This window comes from Engystomops pustulosus, chromosome 2, assembly GCF_040894005.1.
Source record: "Engystomops pustulosus chromosome 2, aEngPut4.maternal, whole genome shotgun sequence".
In the NCBI taxonomy this organism is placed as follows: Eukaryota; Metazoa; Chordata; class Amphibia; order Anura; family Leptodactylidae; genus Engystomops; species Engystomops pustulosus.
The window spans coordinates 108521474-108546661 of NC_092412.1; the positions used below are offsets into that span (position 1 = coordinate 108521474).

At 38.4% G+C, this 25188-nt stretch overlaps 1 protein-coding gene and 1 long non-coding RNA gene across 14 annotated transcripts in view; one reads left to right on the forward strand and one right to left on the reverse strand.

Moving 5' to 3' along the window:
- The window catches only part of DMD (dystrophin), a 1566296-nt gene that overhangs the window by 1009303 nt on the left and 531805 nt on the right, over window positions 1-25188 (reverse strand). For all 13 annotated transcript variants that reach the window (XR_011853162.1, XR_011853161.1, XM_072135922.1 and 10 more), the window contains one exon: window positions 9498-9648. Coding sequence is in view for 11 of the 13 variants with exons in the window: in XM_072135922.1 (XP_071992023.1) it covers window positions 9498-9648 (151 nt within the window). In the remaining 2 variants the exon portion in view is untranslated. The remainder of the gene's footprint in view (window positions 1-9497; window positions 9649-25188) is intronic.
- The window catches only part of LOC140118262 (uncharacterized), a 41462-nt gene continuing 36904 nt past the window's right edge, over window positions 20631-25188 (forward strand). Inside the window, exon 1 of the long non-coding RNA XR_011853163.1 lies at window positions 20631-20737. This is a non-coding gene — a long non-coding RNA (uncharacterized lncRNA). The remainder of the gene's footprint in view (window positions 20738-25188) is intronic.

Consider the following 25188-nt stretch of genomic DNA (forward strand, 5'->3'; position numbering starts at 1 on the left):
GTGGCAGAGTCTCTGTTTGTTTCTCCGAGAATACATTGGAAAAGTCCATATAAGCAGCAGGAAGACCCAACAGAGGCTTTGAGGATAATGAAGAAGACAAGGTTGACAGCGGTGGAAGAACCACAAGACAGCAAATCTGGCTCTCTGGACCCCACCAAAGAATCTCCCCAGTCTGCCAGTTGTGCAATGCAGCATGTTGCTACAAACATGGGAGACCCAAAAGAACAGCAGGCATAGATTTGGGAAACCCATAAAACAACTGTCTCTCCATGCGCATAGCCCCAACTTGCAGAGATAGAAGCTTGGTGCAGTAATAAACTGGATCGCTGAGGACTTGCCCACTGATGGAGGAGATAGCCAGGGGCTTCTCTAGGTGGACCACAGGAAGGTGATACCGGGAGACCATAGCAGCATCCACAAAATTTCCTGAAGAACCAGAATTCAAGAAGGCTATGTCTTGAAACTGAGTACCCGTCTTGGAGCTGAGTAAAACAGTCAAGCTCAGTCATGGTGAAACTTTGCTCTTATCTAGGGATGCTCCTCCCAAAAACACTAGGTACATGCATTTACTGAATAACTGAGGACTGACTGAACAAGACTCAAGAAAGTGTTCAGGGCTGGCACAGTAGAGGCAAAGGTTCTCCTGTTTTCGACCAAAGCACTGCAGAAACTAGACTCTGCTGCTGAGCACCCATCACTTGCTGCAACATGGCGGTGACTTGTGTGAGTTGCTAACCTTGCATGGCAAGCTGCCAGGACTGCTGGACCACTACGGTGGTAAGATCAGCCAGCACTGGTAGTGGATCCCGACGGGTTCCATGGCCAGATCTTACTGTCAGGATCAGTGTAAGTGGATCCTTGTACCACCGCGGACGATGACGATGGACTTGTTGCATGGTACCACCAGTTTGTTCCACAGGCGAAACTTTGTCTGCGATGGTGGCCAAGGCATAGTACAAAATTGTCAGGCAATCGCGTAGTTGGGGAGTAGTGGTAGGTCAGGACAGGCAGCATGGGATTGGAATCGAGGTCACAACGGGAAATCGTGATAATTGAAGAAGGTATGGAACAAAGCTTTTTCATAGGCATAGAAGCCCATAGATCCGGCAGAGGATCCAGGAAGGGCTGGGTATTTATCAGTGAAGGCGGCAGGCCACCGCCAATTATCATTGCGCTTGGTCTTAAAATGTTTGCGAGCCGGCGCACACGTGCCATAGCAGACAGGGACATGGGCACCGGACCGCGGGAGCCACGGTGGCCGTTGATGGAGCCAGGAGAGGTGAGTTCTGCAGCAGACAGGCTCTGGAGGCACTGGGAGGCACTTCGGTGTGCCTGCAACCGGTGACACATATATAGCATATATAGTAACCAAAAGAAAAATTAATGAGCTCACATTTCTTTCAGTTTTCCATTTTACTTTAAAACTCTATCTGATTGTAATGACAGCTGTTGGGTCTCCAATCTAGTGCAGGAGTCAATATGTAAGTTGTATTTGTTAGCATGTGAACAATCCATTACAAGCAGCTTGAAAAAGAGCGAAACGGATGTCGCTCGCCTGAACAGCACCTCTGCATCACATCTGCATTAAGACTTTTTCATGATCCCAAATGGGTGAGTGCCAATTAATTTCCTTTTGATATGCATCTATACACCACACCAAACTGTATCTCATGAATAGAGCACCAGCTGTGGAAAAAATTACATATTTCCTTGAGCTACTTGTCTCAAGAAAGATCTTTGAGTTTTTAATACAGGTGGTTCCCTAATGAGGGACACCCGACTTACAGATAACCCCCATTTAAAGACACACCTCTCTGTCCACTGTAACCTCTGGTGAAGCTCTGTGGATGCTTTTCTTTAGTCCCAGGCTGCAATGATCACCTGTAAGGTGGCTGCTATGAAGCTTTATTGATAATCCTTGGTCTCATTAAAGCAAAAAAACTCCAATTGTGACTGGGGCAATTTTTTTTTGTCTGGAACTACAATTATAAAACAAACAGTTTTGACTTACATACAAATTTAACTTAAGAACAAACCTATGGATCCTATCTTGCTAGTAGTCTGGGGACTGCCTGTGCCAGTGCGACTAGAAGCAACAGCTGTTCATTCTATTTCTTTAATGAGAACAACATTCCGTTATCATCCATTAATGTTGATGATCTGGTTGGGAGATGCTGTAGCTCCTTCAAAACCGTGCTGTCAGCTCACATTAAAAATTCACGTTTCTATCCCACTTCATCTGAGCGGTGCTAAAATGCTTTATTTGAACTTTTAAATGATATACAGATTGAAATACAATGCATTTTGAGGTATCTGGAATTCCTCTTCCTCAGGCTAATATAACATCTATCCAATCATTGCTGCTTGCTTACTTAAATACACAAAAAAACTCCAAACAGTAGTTGTGTCAAACAAAGTCACATGGTAGGCATGTTTTAAAGTCACATGGTGGTCATATGTCAAACAAAGTCACATGGTGGTCATATGTCAAACAAGGTCATATGTCAAAGTCACATGGTAGGCATATGTCAAGCAAAGTCACATCGCAGTCTTGTGGCAAGCAAAGTCACTGGAAGGATGTGAGCTCAGAGCATGGACTGCTGAATAAGAGAAACCATGAGCATTGTTCCTGAAACTATTTGTTGGCTCTAAAACAATTACAGACGATACACTTTTACAGTATGGTAAAATCTAGATGTTTACTTATAACCTAGGATGACTTTTGTGCTTCATAAATTCTTTTTTAGCAAGAAAATATAATATAATTATATAACTGAAAGTAATAGAAAAACAGCAGTACGCAGCACAGCTGTAATTCTCAAGGTTATTGTTGGATAAAAATAGTGGTAATGGACAAATTGTTGCTATGTTACACCAAGATAACAAAATCTGTATTGTTCCTTTCTTAACAACACTACAGGTGAAGATTGTCTTAAAAGGGATTTAAGTTCTGTATACATGTTAATCTTTTCAAATTGGCTAGTTATTTAAGGCTTTTATCCAAAAAAAAGTTGTTGTTATAATTAAAATATGGCTTTTTATGTTATAAATTTTATAAATAAGGTATATCCAAATCTATGATCAACTAAAGTATTTTTTTTAGTCTAATAAATTTTGATGTCAATGTATTTATATGTTTCGGCTAATTGTTGTCAAAGCCAAAGCTAGGCTAAGAATATATTAAATTAGGCTAAATTTAAAAGGAACAAGCAGATGCTATCCTGTATAGTTTAAGCAGATAGTTCGTAGCTTTTATTTCTCAATTAAAATTGAAATTAATGGGACAAAACTGTACTGACAGACAAACAAACATATAACAAGATTCTATCTTCGTCAATTATTGTCTTTAGTGGATATATGAGCTTGTGTGCTCCTTGACCCACTCTGAGATTTTTGCGCTATAATTATTGGCGCATCTATTGACGAAGTTGATATGTAAAAGCTAATGTGGATGGATTTTAATTTACATCCACACTGTGTGGGTAGGCAGTCAGTATCACGAAGTAGTAATCTCTAGATCTGCAATAAACTCTGCTGTCACAGTTGTGTGAGCTAGCAGAGATGCATCCATGTAGAGCAAGGGACTGTACTTGGTCCTATCTACTTGCTCCTCTATTAGTTTAGATTGCTAGTCTAGACTACTTGAAATAATTTTTGCGCCTGTCGTATTCCCCTAACAGACCCTAGGACCCTACGCGTTTCATTTTCGCCATAAACTCATCAGGGGTCTAAGGTAAGGCTTAGTTAACTAGGGTTCATTATCACATAGTCTGTGTGGTGTGCATCACGGCCAGTGTTAGCCATGGCGCGCGCCGGTTCAGCCCCGTTTAAATCTCCGATCCTGAGACCGTCACCGCTGGCGAGCCCCCCCCATCAGCCAATCCAAGCGCACGATGTGTCTGATGACACGTATTGCGTCACACATAATACTGCCCAATCCGCTGGTGACACGTCACCATCGACGCCTCCCTGGGGCGGATCTCCTGACCAATCGCCGTCTAGTGGGCGGTACTATCGGCAGTGCGACCCGCCTCCTGTCAAGTCCCGTTATGAGACATCCCATCGGGACTTCTATTGCAGATACAATACTGATCGCAATGTGAATCAAAGGTCTACATCAACCTGATGCATCCCTTGGAATAGATTGTAAACTTAGTATTGTAGAGTTGTCATAAGTTTACTTGTACTTTGTCTAAACCCTGGGGCCATTCTCTGTCGCAGTGACAGTGTTTGATTAGTAAGCATCACGTTGTTTAATGGACCATTTTTATTATAGTACCTGCATCGTAGATGAGGCAGTGCTGAATTGAACAGAGAGGTTGGATGTTCGATTCTGGGGTATTACGTGGATCAAGAGTCCTATTTTGATCATAAGGAACAGCACTGCTTCCAGTGCTCTTATTGCAGTCAGACTGACAGCTTTTGTGTATGGTCATCTAGGTTGTAGATCTAGCACGTGGTGTATTAAGACTGATAATTATATTGATATCGGACCATAGTATTAATGTTCTCTTTTTTCCTGTACAGTAGATGTAAGCAAATTTGATGCATTATTGCATATCAGTGCTCATTACAGTCGATGATTATGTATTAAGATATCGTAGAGTTTTTCGCTAATGTATGCACTCGAAGCCTTATCATCTGTATTAGGTGAAGAATAGTTTGAACAAGTGATCAGTGGATCGCTTTTTCAAGCTAACCTGTAAAAGTAAAGAAAAAAAGTAAAATACACTAATTAAACACACTTTTGAATAAAAAGAATTAATTAAATAAAGTTAAAGTCCCATAAACACAAACATTCCCTATACACATCTAATAAAGTGAAAAAAACTGAAAATGCCAAAATACCCCACTTATTTGGTATCGCCGCCTCCGCAACAATCTGTACAATAAGTCAGAAACATTATAGGACCCGTATGGTGAATTCCGTAAAAACAAAACGTGAAAAACTTGCCAAAAATGTAAATTTTCATAAAATCCCTTCACAAAAATGTTCCAAAAAGTGATAAAAAAAAGTTATGTGCACCAAAATGGTACCACTGAAAAAGACAACTCAACACGTAAAAAATAAGTACTGTCAACCAAAAAATATTAAAGTTATATCTCCAAAAATGAGATTTTCTTTGTATTCTTTTTTTCCTGTAAAATATATAAAAAACTATATAAATGAGGTATCACCGTAATCGTAGTGATCTATATTATAGTATTTTTAGTGTACGGTGTACGACCCACAAAATATACAAAAAAAGTAAACTAATTAAAGGGTTAACAAACTTCATAAAAGTCGTTTTACGTACATTGAGGGGTGTAGTTTCTATAATGAGGTAATTTATAGGGTTTTACTTTTGTTTAGGCCTCTCAAAGTGACTTCAAACCTGAGAGGGTCCCTCAATAGCAGGATTTAGCTTTTTTATTGAAAATGTGAAAAATCGCACCTAACGTTCAAAGCCCCATAACAGCTTACAGAAATGATAGTATGTATAAAAAACCACAGAGATATAAAGTAGACATTTGGTGAATGTCAGTTATTAAGTTTTCTGGTGTTATGACTCATGTGTGGAAAAAGTAAAACATTTTGAATTTCGAAAATTGAGAATTTTTCCAAATTTTTACCAAATATCTGATTTTCTCATAAATAAATGCAAAACATACCACCAAAATTTTGTAACTAACATGAAGTACAATATGTCACGAGAAAACCATTTCAAAATCACTTGGATATGTTAAAGCGTTCCAAAGTTATAACCACTTATAGTGACAGAGGGCAGATTTGAAAAAATGGGCCGTGTCAGGAAGGTGAAAAGTGGCTTCGGCGTTAATATTTGGCACAAACTCAGATAAATCATATATCTGTATCATGACACTTGTGTTGTTAAACATTTCCTAAAGTGGTAGAGAAATGTTACCGACATATTATCCACAAATAATTATTTTGTACCCTTAGCATTTCCATTTAGAAAATATTCTTGTCTTCACTAAAAATAGAGCAGATATTATTTATTATTTCCCTAACTCTAAATACATTGTTTCAAATATCAATTTAACCCCTTAACGCTCTGCGCCGTAGCTCTACGGCGCAGAGGTATAAGGGATGTATGAAGAGGGCTCACGGGCTGAGTCCTCTTCATACAGAGGTGGGGGTTTTTGCATTTTGCACAAAACCCCCACCGCTAATAACCGCGGTCGGTGCTTGCACCGATCGCGGCTATTAACCCTCTAAACGCCGCCCGCAAAGTCGCGGGCGGCTTTTAAAAGACGGCGGCGCGCGGGCGCCGCCATCTTTTTTTTCGATCGCCACGCCCCCGAACGTCATCGGGGGGCGGCGATCGGTTACCATGGTAGCCTCGGGTCTTCTCTTGACAGGAGGCTACATGGTTTATGCAGGTTCGTTACAATGAGCCAGTGGCTCATTGTAATGTAAGACCTGCAAAAACGCCATATATTGCAATACTGTAGTATTGCAGTATATGGTAGGAGCGATCTGATCATCTAGGGTTATTGTACCCTAGATGGTCTAAAAAATAGTGAAAAAAAAAAGAAAAAAAAAAGTTTAAAAAATAAAAAAAATTAATAAAATATTAAAAGTTCAAATCACCCCCCTTTCCCTAGAACGGATATAAAACATAACAAACAGTAAAAATCACAGACATATTAGGTATCGCCGCGTCCCAAAATGCCCGATCTATCAAAATATAAAAACGGTTACGGCCGGCGGTGACCTCCGAGGCGGGAAATGGCGCCCAAATGTCCGAAATGCGACTTTTACACCTTTTTACATAACATAAAAAATGAAATAAAAAATGATCAAAATGTCGCAAAGACCTCAAAATGGTAGCAATGAAAACGTCGCCTCATTTCGCAAAAAATGACCCCTCACACATTTCCGTGCGCCAAAGTATGAAAAAGTTATTAGCGTCAGAAGATGGCAAAAAAATTTTTTTCTTTTTTGTACACATTCGTTTAATTTTTGAAAATGTATTAAAACACAATAAAACCTATATAAATTTGGTATCACCGCGATCGCACCGAACTAAAGAATAAAGTACGCGTGTTATTTGGAGCGAAGAGTGAAAGTCGTAAAAACTGAGCCCACAAGAACGTGACGCACGTGCGTTTTTTTTTCAATTTTTCCACATTTGGAATTTTTTTTCAGCTTCGCAGTACACGGCATGTTAAAATAAATAACATTACGGGAAAGTAAAATTTGTTACGCACAAAATAAGCCCTCACACAGGTCTTTACACGTAAAAATGAAAAAGTTATGGATTTTTGAAGTTGGAGAGCGAGAAATGAGCCGGAAAACCCTCCGTCCTTAAGGGGTTAAAGGACATCTATCACCAGGATCAAGCGCACTGACACACTGGTGTGTGCCCCCTCTGGCAGAATCTGCTCTTCTTTTAGATTCCTATGCCCTTGTTTTTTTTTTAGAAAAAATGGATTAAAAAAACAATGTAAATGAGCTTGACATTTGGAACTTTGAGCCCCTCAGGCTCATTTGCATAATTATAAAATCCTTTTTTGTAATATCCAGTGCAGAAGAAGCTAGAAGAAGAGCAGATCCTGCTAGAGGGGGCACACACCAGCATGTCAGTGTGCTTAGTTTACAAGCCTTGATCCTGGTGGTACATGTCCTTTATTAAAGTTATTGAATTATCAAAATCTTAGTAGTTTAGCTAGATTATTCTGTGATTACAGTATATGTAGGAACAATTTGTAGAGGTAGAGCTTTGAAAAAAAACTTTAGTATGCATAATAATGCAAAATTACTACTACTTCAATATGCCTGTAAAAACATGTCCCAAAATAATTCATTTTCTATTTTTATATAGTTCATCTAGCTGATGAACTATCTATAGAGATATGATGCCAAGCTGCACTATAACTGTAGCAGATGGGACTCCAACAAAAAGTCTTTGGAAGTAGACTGAAAAATACATCAAGCTTGTTATGTCTAAAACAGTATTGTACTTTTTTCTGTATTAGGTTTTGTGTGATAACATATTATCTATTCCAACCAACCTATAATCTTGCACTGCATGTATCCACAAGTGCTGGATTTTCACCACCACATGCCTGCAGGCAAAAATACAGATTTTGCTCAATATAACCATTTTTTACAACAGGAAGTTATCACTCTCATTTCTACAGATGCCAAAAATCTATAAAAATGGAAAGAAAAGATTATATTTTTTCTGTTATAAATTTTACAATGATTGCTCTCAGTGTGGGATGACTCTTTTCCTGGGTTGTAGTCAAACATTTTTGGCACTTCTGATTATCTTGTTTATCATGTATGTTATAAAGTTGTATTGGCATAAAATGAACCTTTTAAAAGTTGAAAACTTCGAAAAGGTCATCAAATTTGCACATTTTTGTTGACCGTTTTCTCTACAACCTCTGAAATTGGAAATGGTTTTCCAAATTTAATGGATGAAGAGAAGGAGTTGACAAAGGCTCAGGTAGTAGCTTCCTTTTTCCACATGTTAAGAAAATGACCTATCTATTTGTTGTAATTGATGATGGCAATGAAAAGCCACTCAAATAGAACAGTCGTGCAATTGTGAATGCTTCTTTACATTGTTGGCCTTCCACTTGAAACCTGCAAGTTAAGCATCATTAAATTATTGGCATACTGAAATGGACAACCTGGACAGAAGTGGGGAACAGTGTTGGAATGTAAATTGGGCCAGAAGTATAGTACAATCAGAAAAATAATTCTCCTTCAATACTATATGCATGAAAATTTACTTTTTTGAACAGAAAAGATTTACTGTATATATACTGTATTTTTCACAAAAAATCTTGCTAGAAGGGCCTGAGTCTTAAGGTCAGGAGGATCCAGCACTGCTAGAGCCTCCTGCCTGCTTTAATGGGGATTGGGTGAAGCACTGAAAAGCATTTTACCTATCTCCAAGAGAGCAAAGCCTCCACACTGCTCTCTACCTCTACTAGTGTCCCAACTATAACAAACAGGAACTGGACTTATTGCAAAAGCATGTGACTGATCACATGCTTCCTGTATAACTCAAGGTCCTCATGCTGCCAGGGATGGGGCAGAGAAGATTATGCTGGCTGGTACAGGGTACAGGTGTGTGTGTATTCCTTTCTCTGTGTATAGCAGTGCCCATTGTGTTCCTGCATCTGTTTGTGTGTGTTGCAGTGTTGTTTGTGCTGTGCTTGTGGGGTAATGTAAATTTGTGTAAATTATATTTTTCCTATTTTGGATGACTTAATCTGGAGTGTGTGTTATAGTAGGGTATGTCTTTCTCATATTCTGAAAAATATGGCATTTATCTCTCCTAAAAAAGGGTTATACCGTGACGTAAAATGCCTCAACATTTTCCTAGTGACTGTCTTTCAACTGTTATATTAAAAGATAGTTTTCCACTGATACCTGTATTGGAAAGAACAAAATAAGTTATTTAACCAACATAAATAAACCATAAAACTATAAATGAACAAAAGAATAAAGATAGCGGCTATAAATTAAGACAAACCTTATGATCTTCTATCTGACGCTTGATGTCTTCCAATTCAGGACCTAAAACTTCAGCCTCCATCCTCCTTGTCCGTGCTTCTGTTTGTGAAAGCCAGTTACTTAACTGCTGCAGTTGTTGATTCTGAAGGTCCATCAATGTTTTGTGCAAGCTATAATTAAAAAATAGTATAACATTTTTATTGAATATCTTAAAAATATTGAACAAATAGAGCAAGGCAAATGGGTTTGAAAATAAATGCAAAACTTTGTCAATATGTATTTCTTCAAGAAGTTTATTCTTAATATAGTATCATAGTATATAAGGCTGGAAAAAGAAGCAAGTCCATCAAGTCCAACCTTTAAGAATTAAATAAATGTTTTATCCCCATAACCCGTGATATTTTTTCTCTCCAGAAAGGTATCCAGGCCTCTCTTGAACATGTACATAGAGTCCGCCATAACAACCTCCTGCGGCAGAGAGTTCCACAGTCTCACTGCTCTTACAGTAAAGAACCTTTGTCTATGTTGATGGTAAAATCGCCTCTCCTCTAGGCATAGAGGATGCCCCCTTGTCCTGGTCACAGGCCTAGGTATAAAAAGATCTTTGGAGAGATCCTTGTACTGTCCGTTCAGGTATTTGTACATTGTAATGAGGTCTCCCCTCAGTTGTCTTTTTTCTAAACTGAATAATCCCAAATTTTTTAATCTGTCAGTGTATTCTAATCCCTCCATTCCCCTAATAATCCTGGTTGCTCTCCTCTGCACCCATTCCAGCTCTACTATATCCTTTTTATACACTGGTGCCCAAAACTGTACACAATATTCCATGTGTGCTCTGACCAGGGATTTGTATAAGGGCAAAACTATGTCTTTATCATGAGAATCTATTCCTCTCTTGATACATCCCATAATTTTATTTGCTTTAGCAGCAGCCGCCTGGCTCTGGTCACTAAAATTAAGTTTACCATCCACCAATACCCCCAAGTCCTTTTCAGCTCCAGTTTTACTAAGTAATTGACCATTTAGAACATAATTATACTTTTTGTTTCCATGGCCCAAGTGCATAACTTTACATTTATCTACGTTAAACCTCATCAACCATTTCTTCGCCCACTCCTCAAGCTTCCACAAATCCCTCTGTAATGCTAAACTATCGACCTCAGTTTTTATTACTTTACACAGCTTAGTATCATCTGCAAATATTGAAACTTGACTGTGTAAACCCACTACAAGGTCATTAATAAAAATATTAAAAAGAAGTGGCCCCAATACTGACCCCTGTAGCACTCCACTGGTAACATCAACCCAATCTGAGAATGTGCCATTAATGACCACCCTCTGTTTTCTATCACTAAGCCAATTACTTACCCAAATACACAGATTTTCTCCTATTCCCAGCAGTCTCATTTTATATACCAACCTTTTATGTGGCACAGTGTCAAATGCCTTTGAAAAGTCCAGATAAACAACATCCACAGCGTCTCCCAAATCCAGTCTTGAACTTACCTCCTCGTAGAAACCAATCAGATTAGTCTGACAGGACCGATCTCTCATAAACCCATGCTGACGCTGGGTTATAAGGTTGTGCCCAGTGAGATACTCCAGGATAACATTTCTAACAAACCCCTCAAATATTTTCCCCACCACAGCAGTTAGACTCACGGGTATTATTGTAAAACTATTATAATATGAATGTGTTATAGACTGTTATAAGCTCAGAAAACTGTAACTGGAGACAATAATTCTACTAAGAACTGACAATTAGTATATGTCAACCAAAAGTAAAAAGAATGTGAAAAAACTGATAAGTTACATCAAATAAAACATACAATTGCAATTACCCTAAAGAAGCCATCTCTTGTTCTATCTTCTCTGTCATACTATAGCCCTTTCCTCCAACTGACTCTTTAATAAATTACAATATTGTTTCTGACCACATTCTTTTAGAACTGCCCTAATCAAAGTCCCATAGTCTCTTCCAAGGCTGAATGACACTAGACTGGTCTTTCCCTACTGTAGTTGTCCTCTGCCTTCAGTACCATTTCCATTGCCTCCATCTACAAACTCAATTATCCCTTAGCATCCTGTATCCACTCATACTTCTCAAATTGTACTTTTAGTATACATTGGTCAGACACCATCTCCTCACCTCAACCGCTGTCTGTGTGTAACAAAGCTCTTTACTAGGACGTCTACTCTTCCCCATCTATACCTCTGGTCTAAAACAGCTCATTACCATTTTTCAGTACCACTCTGCATGATGACGAAACCTAGATTTGCGTTTCTGGTTTGACATACGCTATCTCCTAGTCATTTTCCTTCTTCTGCTCCCACTTTAAGAACCTTCATTTTTTACACAACCTCCTGCTCTGCTTTCCTCTCATCTGCGCTTCTCACAACTGTCTCTAAATCTCTCCCATATAACCTCCATGCTATGAAACTCATTACTAAAACCTAATAGACTGTTCCTCACTTTGACTCTTAAAATCAACTGTTTATAATTGTCCTTGTCCTTTATGATTACTTCTACCTTCACTTATTTTTTTCCATTTCTGTTTTCATACCTCCCAAATGGTTTATAAGTAGAGATGAGCGAACATGCTCGTCCGAGCTTGATGCTCGTTCGAGTATTAAGGTACTCGAGACGGCTCGTTGCTCGGACGAGTATTTCCCCTGCTCGAGATCGAGCATTTAATTAAAAAAACACAGTGAAGAACAATGAAGAATAGAATAAAAACAGTGAACACAGTGAACACAGGATCATTTAAGTGAAAAACACAGTGAAGAACACAGTGAAGAATAGATTACAGATGTTCGGCACATCTGCTTACTTGTCGGAAGATACGCGCGGAACGGTGCGAACAAAATAGTATGTGAAGAACAATATATATGTGTGAAGAACACATTGAAGAACACGGTGAGCAGGACAGAGACAACGGGGAGCAGCACAGAGACACCGGGGAGCAGCACAGAGACACCGGGGAGCAGCACGGAGACATCGGGCAGCGGCAGCACAGAGACATGGGGCAGCGGCAGCACGGAGACATGGGGCACGGAGACATGGGGCACGGAGACATGGGCACGGAGAGCAGCGGGGCACGGAGACATGGGGCACGGAGACATGGGCACGGAGAGCAGCGGGGCACGGAGACATGGGGCACGGAGACATGGGCACGGAGAGCAGCGGGGCACGGAGACATGGGGCACGGAGACATGGGCACGGAGAGCAGCGGGCACGGAGAGCAGCGGGGCACGGAGACATGGGGCACGGAGACATGGGGCACGGAGACATGGGCACGGAGAGCAGCGGGGCACGGAGACATGGGGCACGGAGACATGGGCACGGAGAGCAGCGGGGCACGGAGAGCAGCGGGGCACGGAGAGCAGCGGGGCACGGAGACATGGGGCACGGAGACATGGGGCACGGAGACATGGGCACGGAGAGCAGCGGGGCACGGAGAGCAGCGGGGCACGGAGAGCAGCGGGGCACGGAGAGCAGCGGGGCACGGAGAGCAGCGGGGCACGGGACAGCGTATCTCCCGACAAGTAAGCAGATGTGCAGAACATCTGTAATCTATTCTTCACTGTGTTTTTCACTTAAATGATCTTGTGTTCACTGTTTTTATTCTATTCCTCACTGTTCTTCACATCTGTTAACTTGTCGGGAGATAATATACGCGCGGAACAGTGAAGAATAGATTGCAGATGTTTGCATACATCTGCTAACTTATGAGAAGACATTCTTTTTCAATTAATTAACACATTTTATTCCCGAACCATGGTCCCTTTGAAAAATGCTCGAGTCTCCCATTGACTTCAATGGGGCTCGTTATTCGAGACGAGCACTCGAGCATCTGGAAAAGTTCGTCTCGAATAACGAGCACTCGAGCATTTTAGTGCTCGCTCATCTCTATTTATAAGCTATCATGGGGTCTTTCCCTTCTTTACAGTTCAGTCTACTTATTGTCAATATCTGTTATTCATACTTGTTGGATGCAAACTATTTTATCCCCCATTAATATGTATGATACCATGGATTAAATGGTGCTCTGTAACTAAAAAGGGAAATGCTATATTATACATGCAGTGGAGGAATTATTTTACACTTTACATGTAAGTATACCGCAATATACATGTAGTGCATTTAGACAAGGTGCTTTACAAGCTAAGAGTATAGTATAGGGTGATACTGTAGCAATGGAATAAATGTAGCCACATGAAGCTGTGCGGCCTAAAAGCAAAATCTGGACCAGGCCCCTCAAATATAAGGTATAGTCTAGTTTCTTTATGTGAAGAGGAACACCTTTTCTGTGAGAAACATCTTATGATTCCCCAGAACTCTTTGGCCAGGGTGTGCACCTCCTCAAGTTATGTCCCTGCATGTACCATACATAAGCTTCGGTACTATACATTTCATAGAGTGGAAACTACATGAAAATTGTAAATTAACTTGTGTTTTGATTTAATACTAAATATGTAGCATTCAGAATACATGTTAGTATGGGTAATGTTAAGTATAAAACAAGTGAAAAGTATGTTGTGTTGGACAAAACATTTTTTACTTTGTCTTAAGTAGTTTTATCCTTAGAACCATATTCTGCTTTGTCTGTGTTTGCATACTAATGTTCTAAATTCAAACCATTGTGCATAACTGTGCTGTCATCTGCTATAACACTGCCTTAGGCTCTGAAAGTACAGCTGCTTCTTCTTTTAGTCTAGGTCTCTTACTCAGTGATTGACAATGTACTGATAAATTTACTAAAGCATATCTACAATGGAATTATGGATTAAGTTTGGGAATAACAGATCATGAAATCAAAATATTTTATTAAAAATACTGATCATTGATCTTAAGTATGCTGTTTGAAGCTGCTATCCATCAAGCTACCAGTTATCAATGCCAATCTTTGGCTTAGAAACTTTTCTGACAGGACACTTACCACTTTTTTTCTGTAAATAATGTCTCTATGGGAATTTAGGCATGGAAAAATAATGAGAAAACTCTAAAATAGTTGATCAGAAATTTGTAATCATAGCAGTAATTCCTGGTTGTACCATATATTTTATGGGTTTTGTGTAATAATATCAATGCCGGCATCGTCCACTTTTTGCAGATTGCGGCTAAGAAGACGTTAATATCTGTTGGTGTCTCCCGTGTATGAACTGCGGTTTAGCCATTTAGTTTATTTGGCCACATCCAGCTCCTTCCAGCTCAGTCCTGTCCAGCAAAGAGTTATTGGTATGATGGTCCTCCACTCTGCAGTGGAAGGTATGTCCGGGAGTTCCCTTATATACTTGCTATATAGCAATGTGCTATTGTTATGCTAACTTAATTGTTTATTCTGGTTTTCGATCTCGAGTATCCCTATTGGATTCTGATTGTGTTCTGTACCTGCTCTCTTATTGTGACCTGGACTTGCTCATTATTTGTGTGTGTTATTTGTTTGTGTGTATTGTTTTGTGTCTGCACAGTGGCTTAGGGAGGGACTGTCTCGTTGTTGTCACGTGCCACCTTTAGGGCGCGTGAAGCAAGTAGGCAGGTGCCAGCTTTGGGGGGGCTCAGCTTTGGGCTTACTATCCTGCCTGTCATACTGTGCCCCCTTGCCACTCTCATCTACAATTTGATCCCTTTATTGCCTCATCCAATTTGAAATGAGTGTCTATTACTGGAAGTGGTTATGGTTGCTTTTGGGAGGATTGTGGAAGTGTTTGGGAAATTTTACCTTTCAGGATCTTGGATGTTTGCCAAAATTTAACCAATATTATGTCATTAAAATCTGGTAAGGAATAGATTTTGTAAATTTAGACCGTATCTAAAGATATCTACTTTCATGATTTAATTGTCTCAATAATGTACACAATGCACATTACAAGTACAGTGTCATATTTTGGAAGGATTACCAATCCCCAATGAAATCATGGGCAGCGCCGATCCTCCCCAAAATTGCACTGTATCATCTTTGCCGGCATCATTTAAACAGATAACTGCACTAAACATGGGTGTAACTATGGGTGTTGTTCAGGTGCTGTACCCTTTCATGAGTCCACACATAACTAATAATGTACCTTCCTTGCTCCATGGTTTATGCTTAAGAAAGTTCTGCAGTTGAAATCTCCTGGCTAAGAACCAAAACCAGGTGTGATGTTGTACAGAGGTAGTTTTAGTGACAGGTCAGCAGTCTCTATGATCTAGGAGTATATCTGAAGTGTCAACTGCAGTGATGGAAAGCCCAACTATATAGCTATAGAGGTGGTGTCCGATCACTCCATTTATACCTGCTACTCCTGTATCTCAGTTTAAATTTGCTTTTCTGACACCTGTGATATTCTGTTGTGATTTGAACCTTTTGTCTAAAACTTGAGTCCTCTTCTACTTCACAATTTTGTACCTCATCCCTATCTTTGTTTTCAACATGGCTTATTGGCTCTCTTGATAGTCTCTTTTGATTTGTCTGGTTTATTGTACTGTGTTTATATCAGAGTAGGGAACACAGCCAAATTTCTACATGTTGTTTAGAGCAAGGTTTACAAGTAAGCAGGCACAGTGGGTGTGGGAAGCTCAAGGAACACATTTGGTAGAGGTGATTGCTTCTAGTGGAGGATCAACACATTAAATTCAAGAGTAAAAGAAAACCTACTGTCAAAATACATCATGATATACTTACTCGTAGATCCAGACACCCTGACTGTGGCTCTTATATTTGTTATCCATGGCTTCCTTCCTTCTAAAATAAACTTTTAACATCATGCTAATGAGCCTGAGGAGCTCTGAGGGGTGTTTCAAAAGCCCCTCAGTGAGGTCTTCTCACTCATTGTTGCACTGCCTGCTGCTATTACACATGCACAGCGAGTGGGAAGGTGACACATGTTCTTCTCATTACAACAACCGGTGAAAAGACATCAATGAAAAACATCAGTCTTCTTAGCATAATTTTAAAACTTTATATTAAAAGGAATAAGGCCATGGATAACAAATATAAGAGGATTACAGTCACAGTGCTTGGATCTATGAGTAAGCTTTTTTATTATAATGGATGTTTATGGTAGATTTTCCTATGTTATTTCTTCTTCTTAAAACATGGATTTTTCCCCAATGTGCTCAATAAAGGTAATAAATAGCTGCTTGCTTAGTATAGTGATAGTTAAATGGAGCTTTTCTAGAATTGGTGCATTACAAAACATTTAGCCCATATTTTCGGCAATTCTTTTTCTGACAACTTTATGATATATACATTGCCAGTTTAACAGCAGTAACATTCAACTGAAAAGGGCATACAAAGTGCTCCAAATCTAAACAATGCCAAGGGGCACAATCCCAATTCATTTCTGATTTAGAGCTTAAATGTTGAATTTTCCTTGACAATATCACATTGTTCCAGGCCTATTCATAATTATAACCTACAGTGACAGGTGTCATTTGTCCTCATCTCACAAAATTAAAGATGGAAACAATGACAGGTGCATTGTAAAAAAGTAAAGTACATTATAGTAAAACTACAATTTTATACAGTAAACATTGCAGGCAGCTATGATGTTTCAAGTTGAAACTTGAAGGGAAGGGTAGCCATGGGTAAAAGGCAAGGATAGCATGTGTGGTCTTTGACCTATTTGACATCTATTAGTTCGGCTATGAAAATCATGATGATGGATCCCCTTTAATATGTCTTGATAAGTATTAAGAAAGTTTGAATAAACTGGATGTCAATTGTATAATTTGATCTTATTACCATAGATATGATTTTAAGTGGTGTAGAGGGTCAGAGGGGTTTCAAAGTCTTTTCTGCATACAAGAATAGACTAGTTTTATAAATCTCACACAACAAATGTGGAGACCTGTTGTCTAGAATCACTATCGCACCTCTACCTAGAGGTTCGTGTCTGAGCAGTGATCCATTTAGAAACATGACATTGACTTGACACTGGTTTGTTCCTTTTTCCTGAGGTATATATGTACCTTATCAATAAAGCTTTTACTAATACGCTAATGCCAATGCTAACTGCTGTTGATCCGATGTCCCCAAATGTAAGAAAACAAGCAAGATATAAAACGACCAGGACTATATTATTATCTTTGCAATAAAGACTTTCAGACAGTTTGCTTGTAGCTCAGTGAAGATGCCAGACTGTATAAAGGGACTTTCCACACAAAATCACTTTGCCTTAAGCTGCAGTACAGAAAAGGACTAATGCTAAACTGCCACATCCTGCTCAATCAGCCATGAGCCCATCTGACATGCCTTGTTCATCTGGGATCAGTACCCTTCAAACTGGTAACAGAGAATATATAAACCTGCCAAATTATCCATTTTCTGACAGATTGATATAAACAGAGCGCATGGTGCATGCAGGGCAACAGGGACATCTTTCATAACCTACTGCATGTGCCCTGTTTAATTTCTGATAGATAAATAGATAGACAGACAAATAGAGATAGATGGATAAATAAATCTATCTTTTTTTCTCTACTTCTTTATATAATTATATACATTCTTTGTCCTACATATACTTATACTGTGAATTGAAGTACTGGATTTCAGAATATAGTGTAGTCGCAGCAGTGTAAGCACAGTTACAATGTCACAAGCATTAAGCAGAGCATATGAAATAGAAAACTATTCAGTATTACATAAATAGAAAAATTTAATTATGGAGTTAAAAAGTTGATGTAATGGGGACACTGGACTCTGGGACAAAAGATATTGAACCCTAAAAGTCCAGCCCCACCCCCCAAACATTCTTGAAAACTTGCCTCAGTGTATTTTGTGATATAGGACAACCACAAAAACGTTTTCTCCTTGCACCAAAATGTGGACAAGAACCAAAACAAACAACAGATAGAGCAAATAAAGACACAAAATCACAGCTACAAAGAATAGCTGAAGAAGGAGAGCCAAAAATCAGAAACTAGAAATATAGAATATAGTGAACCAGTAGCACAAACAATAGAGCTGGCAAAGATATTTTAACCGGCAATAGGTTTAGTACACATAGAATATTTGTGTGAGTAGGCACTCTGCTCCAGGTGGAAAAGGCAGAGCAATAAGAGTAGGTTAATGTTAATAAATAAAAAAGTTTGCAGAGAGTGGGGAGTGACAGGTTCAATCAGCAGCCCAGCAACTAAAGCACTGTTCAGACTGCCGACTGAAGTGAATCGGATACAGATTCAGCGTTTCTTTAGCCTGATAGTATAAATTGAGGAAGATGCTAACACAGAGGTAACAGTTGCCTTTTGTTAAAATAAACAATGGGGGTTATTTGCTGGGACAATGTGGGTCATATGTGGTACTGAGAAAGTATTTTGACTGGTGAGGTGATCATTTGCTTTGTATAGAAGAACAATAGAGCAGCAGCTGTACAGTGATATATAGATAAGGGTAGTAAATTTATATTTATTTTACTTATTGATGGATCAGGAAAACATGTCTATGAAGCATGGAAGATTGTTTTTTGGCCTTATTACTCAGCTCTACTGTGATTTTATACTTAGGTAAATTGTTGACCAGCAAGTCTATTTTATAATGAATACATTTTTAAGAACTTCACCAAGCTGATATCACACTGATATTCTATGTGCCAAGCAAAAGAGCTGGGAGCACCTTGGCGCCTGAGTGATCACAGTGCAGAGCGTTAATGCCGGGAGCGTTTAGCAGGCAGAGTGGTCCGCTAGCAGTAGCATAGCGAGACCACTCTGCACATTCACAGAACATAAGTAAGCTCTTTTCTGACACAGTCCACCACTGATTTGATTATGTCAGAAGTTTAGCATACTCAAACATCAGTGGATCGCTTGTTCAAGCTAACCTGTAAAAGTAAATTTAAAAAAGTTAAAAACATTAAATAAAAACATTTTTTAATAAAAAGAATCAATTAAATAAAGTTAAAGTCCCCTAAACACAAATATTCCCTATACACATGCAATAAAGTGAAAAAAACACAAAATCGACAAAAAACCCCACATGTTTGGTATCGCCGTGTCCGTAAAAATCAGTAAAATAACTCAGAAACATTATTGGACCCACTCGGTGAACGCCGTAAAAACAAAACCCAAAAAAACACGCCAAAAATTTACATTTTTCATAAAATCTCTACACAAAAATGTTTTAAAAAGTGATCAAAAAAGTTATGTGCGCCAAAATGGTACCACTCAACAGATAAAAAATAAGCCCTAAACTAGCTCTATGAACAAAAAAATATTAAAGTTACGTCTCCGAAAAGATTTCCTCTATATAAAATTTTATCCAGTAAAATTGTAAAAATAAATGAAAAACTATATAAATGAGGTATCACCGTAATCGTAGTCATCTGTAGCATAATGATAATATAGTATTTTTAGTGTACGGTGTACGACCCCAAAAAGATACGAAAAGAAAGTAAACCAAAATTGACAATTTTCTTTTTACCCAGACATTCAAGAGTTAATAAAATCTCATCAATAAGCTAATGACCCACTAAAATGAAGTATTTGTAAAGTGCATCTCATGTCGCAAAAAATAAGCCCTTATGTGTCCAAATTGCCAAAAAAATAAAGATTGTATAGCCAATAAAAAGTGACAATGCACAATCTGCTCTGAATGGCACATTACTTTCAAAATTGCATCCGATTTTGTTTTAACCCCTGTAAAACAATTAAAGGGTTAAAAAACTTCATAAAAGTTGTTTACGTATGTTGAGGGGTGTAGTTTATAGAATGGGGTAATTTATGGGGTTTTACTTTTATTTAGGTCTCTCAAAGTGACTTGAAACCTGAGCAGGTCCCTCAATAGCAGGATTTTGCGTTTTTTATGAAAATGTAAAAAAATCGCACCTAACGTTCAAAGCCTCATAACATTTTGAAGTTCGAAAACTAAAATTTTTTCAAATTTTCCCCAAATATCTGATTTTCTCATAAATAAATGCAAAACATACCACCAAAATTTTTCAACCAACATGAAGTACAAAGTGTCACGAGAAAACAATTTTAAAATCACTTGGATATGTTAAAGCGTTCCGAAGTTATAACCACTTATCATGACACAGGGCAGATTTGAAAAAATGGGCCGTGTCAGGAAGGGGAAAAGTGGCTTCAGCGTTAAGGGGTTAAACAGAGTGATGGGAAGGGTTTGTGATTTTCCCATTGTATCTTTAATCTGCTAGGAGAATAAGTGGCTCTGAACATCCAGAAGGCATTGCAAGGTGGGCAGAATTTGTCAGAGCAAAAAGTGCAAACAGGAGCACGGCACTGAGAGACAGCAGTACGGAACACAAGGAAAACCAGAAAAGGTAAATTCTGGTTTGTATTTTATACAGCCGGCCACCTTAAGGCAACCCCTGTAAAATGTTTTGTTCATCTATTACCTTTTTGTGTTCTTATCTATGATTCAGCTACTTTACACTTTTTCACTAGATTATTTGGTTTTCAGTTTTGTTCCCAATTCATCTAAGATATTCAGACAATCTTTTTTCCATCTGCTTTGTAAGTATACCATAAAATGATTTCAAAGAAATATGGTATCTTTCAGTTCCATAATAGGTACTTGTAAAATAAAATTATATATATAACACAACAATTTCCAAAACAATTTCTTGTGTGGAAAGAAGACTAAACAAGAACGTATGTGAATATAAAAATGATTTCAGATGTAGATTATTTGCTAGTATAATGACCGAAGGAATCCGTACATAATTTCTGAAGCACTTCATTTAAGAGAAACGGTAGTGTTGAATAACACAATTTGCTGATTATTTTGCAATACATTACAATCTGAGTCCACATACAGAAACATAGCTTATTCTCATCAGTACTGTAATGACAGGACATGGACAGAAACTGTGATCCCTAAAACTGAGGTCACCAAACTTTGCATGGTTACTTACTGTGTCAACCCTAAACAGTGCCCATGTGATGTCTCCCGCTCTAACTCCCCACTTTCCATCCACATTGACAGGGAGAGGGAGAGAAGAGGGAGCAGTATCACTCATAAACTCATCTTGCAGACTCCACCTTTCAGCAGAGCTCAGAGATGTTAACAAAGATGCATTGATAATCTGCACACATTACCAATGTAAGCAGAACTGTTAAAGCAAAACTGTCAATAGGAATGTAAGTTTTATCGGGTGACAGGTTCCAATAAACTATACTAAGCTGGTTATAAAAACACCCGTGTTGGCATTCTGAATCATTTAAGCACTTTATTTCACATTACATGGCTTCCTGCCAGTAGTGTGTGGTGAGTCCCAGGGGAGGCAGGTAGGTGCAGCAGCCTGTGTCTGTATCTCAGTCTCTTATCCTCCACACTTATTCAGCTCTCTCTTCACTTCAAGTCATGTATATTGAGCAAGCATAGGAGAAGGATGTTGTGAAGTAGAGAAAAAATGCAGTAGCCTGCTATTTGACTCACTACATACCAAGGACCTATGTAATGTGAAATGAAGTGTTGTAAAGTACTGGAATGATTCGGAATGCCAAAAAAGACATATTTAAAATCAGGTCAGCATAGGTAATTGTAACCTGCCACTAAATGCAAATGACATTCCTGGTTTGTTTAATCACTTGATGGACATTCAGGGATTATTTACAAAGCAGTAAGGCAAGTGGTCAATTTATGTAAAGACGTTTATTGGTTTATCATATTGTTATTTTATTTCTTTTTTATTATTTTACACTTTATTGTATTCTTTTATGTAAATAAATAGATCTAGGTGCTAAAAAATTTTCTAGACTTTGTGAAATGTACAATAATGTAAAAAGACTTGAATAAGACATGCACACTTTTATTTGCATTACAAATGTAAGGACCTTTTTAGTAGCATATTTTGAATTTTAAGACATTTTGTACATGGAGTGCCCCTGCTGTTTTTTTTAAAGCTTTATAGAAAAGTCTGTGAGGACAACACACTGTATCAACAGCATGCTGCACTTTGACCCTCCAAATACTGTGTTAATAGTTGTTTACTATTTTCAAAATATACTTTTAGGCTGTAACCACTGTAGTTTGAGTAAAATTAAAAACTGACAAATAAGAGCAGAAAATTATGAGGTAGGATAATTATCAACAATTTATTGGAATACTCTCTCTCTCTTTATGTATATATATGGTTAAATCCACTTGACTTTCGCACAATTCATTGCATTTATTACGATGAGTTGCAATAACTTTCTTGTAAGATTCAAAGGAGCTTCCTGGGTTGCATTTATGGTATGTTATCCTCTTGAACAAATATGCAATTCACTTCTTATATTAACAGTTGTTTTTTTTATTTGAAAATATAATAATAATAACTTTGGTATCATCACAACCAGATGGAAATTAAGATTGTAGATAGTTTCTGACAAGAATTAGAAAAAATAAAAATCCAAATTTTGTAAACAATCATCTCTGCTAAGAGGGCTAGACTTATATTGGCTTCATAGAAATTAAAATAGTATTTTTGCACATATACACATATTAACAATCAAATTATGATGAGCTTTCATGGGCATAACTACCGCCGTAGCAGCTATAAAAACTGCTATGGGTCCTGCAGTGTCAGGGGGCCCCGGCATCTGGTGTATTGAGTGTGTATATGCTGGATCTGTATACATATCCTGTATATCTGTATATGGTGATGTTTACATGTTCTATGTGTGTGTGCATATGTGATGTTTATATGCTGTTTGTCTTGGTATATGCTACGTAGTTATATGGTACTGTTTGTACACGTGTATATTCTGTATATTAAACTGATTTTACATGTGTATGTATGTATTCTTTGTATGTTTATGCTGTATGTGTGTATATGGTGTGTATATGATTTATGTACAGTTCCAAACGAACAAACGAAGTCTGCGCTTTCAGGGATGTTGCAAGTAAAATCAAGATTCTTTATTGTATGCCATTAAAATCCAGAATGGGCAGTTAGCATAGGTGTGAGGGTCCAAGCATAGCGACCTACGCGTTTCGCCCTTAAGCGGGCTTAGTCATGGTCTATAACAAACAGTGTGTAGTATTCCGATTTAAATACCCCCCGCTCCTAGGATGGCGTGTGACGTCACAGTCACGTGATGTGAATCACGTGACTGGGCTAAGCCACACCCCCTCCGGAACGGTATGATTTCAAATGCAATAAAAACTGTCTCAAGTATAAAAAACACAGATAAAGGTAAGATGGATGGATGAGGACTTAGAATATAGTTACACAGAAGCTATAGGAAAGGAGAAAAAATGGAATGGAGTTCTATCTTGTTACGTTATGCCTCTAAGTAAACAAACCGTATGAGAGTGTAAACAAATATACAGGCACTGGCATAGGTGCTTAATTGGGGGTGAATACTTAACCAGAAACAATACAAAGCACATGCTGGTTAAACAATGGTGACAAAGCATCGAATTAAAATATAGCGAACTGACAGTAATGAATACATGCTCATTCATAGCAAAGAATTAAATCCTGTCTAAGGTTCAGACCTAGAGGTTGTGTTGTTTGTAAAGTAAACATCCAATATGTTTCTCTATTCATGAGTTTTCTCCTGTGGTCTCCCCCTCTCTCTGGTTTTTTCACTTTTTCGATGCCCTGCCATTTAAAATAACTATTGTCCCCATTATGCATGTCACGAAAATGCTTAGAGGCTGCTGACATATTAGTTAAATTGGAATTTTTTATGTCTGACAGATGCTTTCTGATGCGGACTTTCAAAGAGTTGGTGGTATAGCCCACATATTGTAGACTGCACTCCACACATGTTATTAAATAGATAACACAAGTGGTGTTGCAGTTCATATATGTGGTAATATCATATTTTTTCTTGGTGGTACAAGATGTAAAGTTGTTGATGGTTAAGAGATGCTCACAAGAGGTGCATCTTAGGTGCCCACATTTATGGTTGCCAGGATGGTGTAACCATGAATATTTTTTGTTACTTTCTACCGTGTGACTTTTGAAAACACTCGGGGAGACAATTGAGCCCACAGTGGGTGCTTTTTTGGATATGATTCTCACACCATCCGACAAGCATTCCTTAAGTTCTGCATTTTGCTCTAAGATAGGTAAGTATTTAGTTATGACTCTCTTCACAAGATGAAACTGATTACTGTAAGTGGTTACAAAAGGGATTGGTTTTGGTTTGGATTTGTTGGCAAATGATTTGTTATGATGATGTTTCCTATCTATGAGGAGTGTGTTTCTATCTACCTTGTGGATCCTATTCCGAGCTGAAGATAGGACATCTGGTTTGTACTCCCTTGCTCTAAATCTCTTTTCCCATTCTAGCATTTGTGTATTGAAGATTTGATCGGAAGAGCTATTTCGACGGAGGCGGATTAATTCGCCATAGGGTATATTGTCAATGACATGCCTAGGATGGCAAGAGGTGGCTAATAATACACTATTTCCTGCTGTAGATTTTCGGAAGGGAGACACATTGATAATGTTGTTGTGACCTTGAATCGTTATGTCTAAATAATCAATATGATCACCACCGAAAAAATGAGTGAATTTAAGGTTCATGTTGTTTTCATTGATATATTTGGCAAAATTGTCAAACTCCGTGTGTGAGCCTTGCCACAACCACAACAGGTCGTCTATAAAGCGTCCAAACCATTTAATGCATGATTTAAAGGGGTTAGATTCTGTAAAGATGTGATTAATTTCCCACTGTATCATAAAAATATTAGCAAGGGAGGGGGAGAACTTGGCCCCCATGGGGGCCCCCTCCACTTGCAAATAAAACTGGGAGTCAAACATAAAAAAGTTGT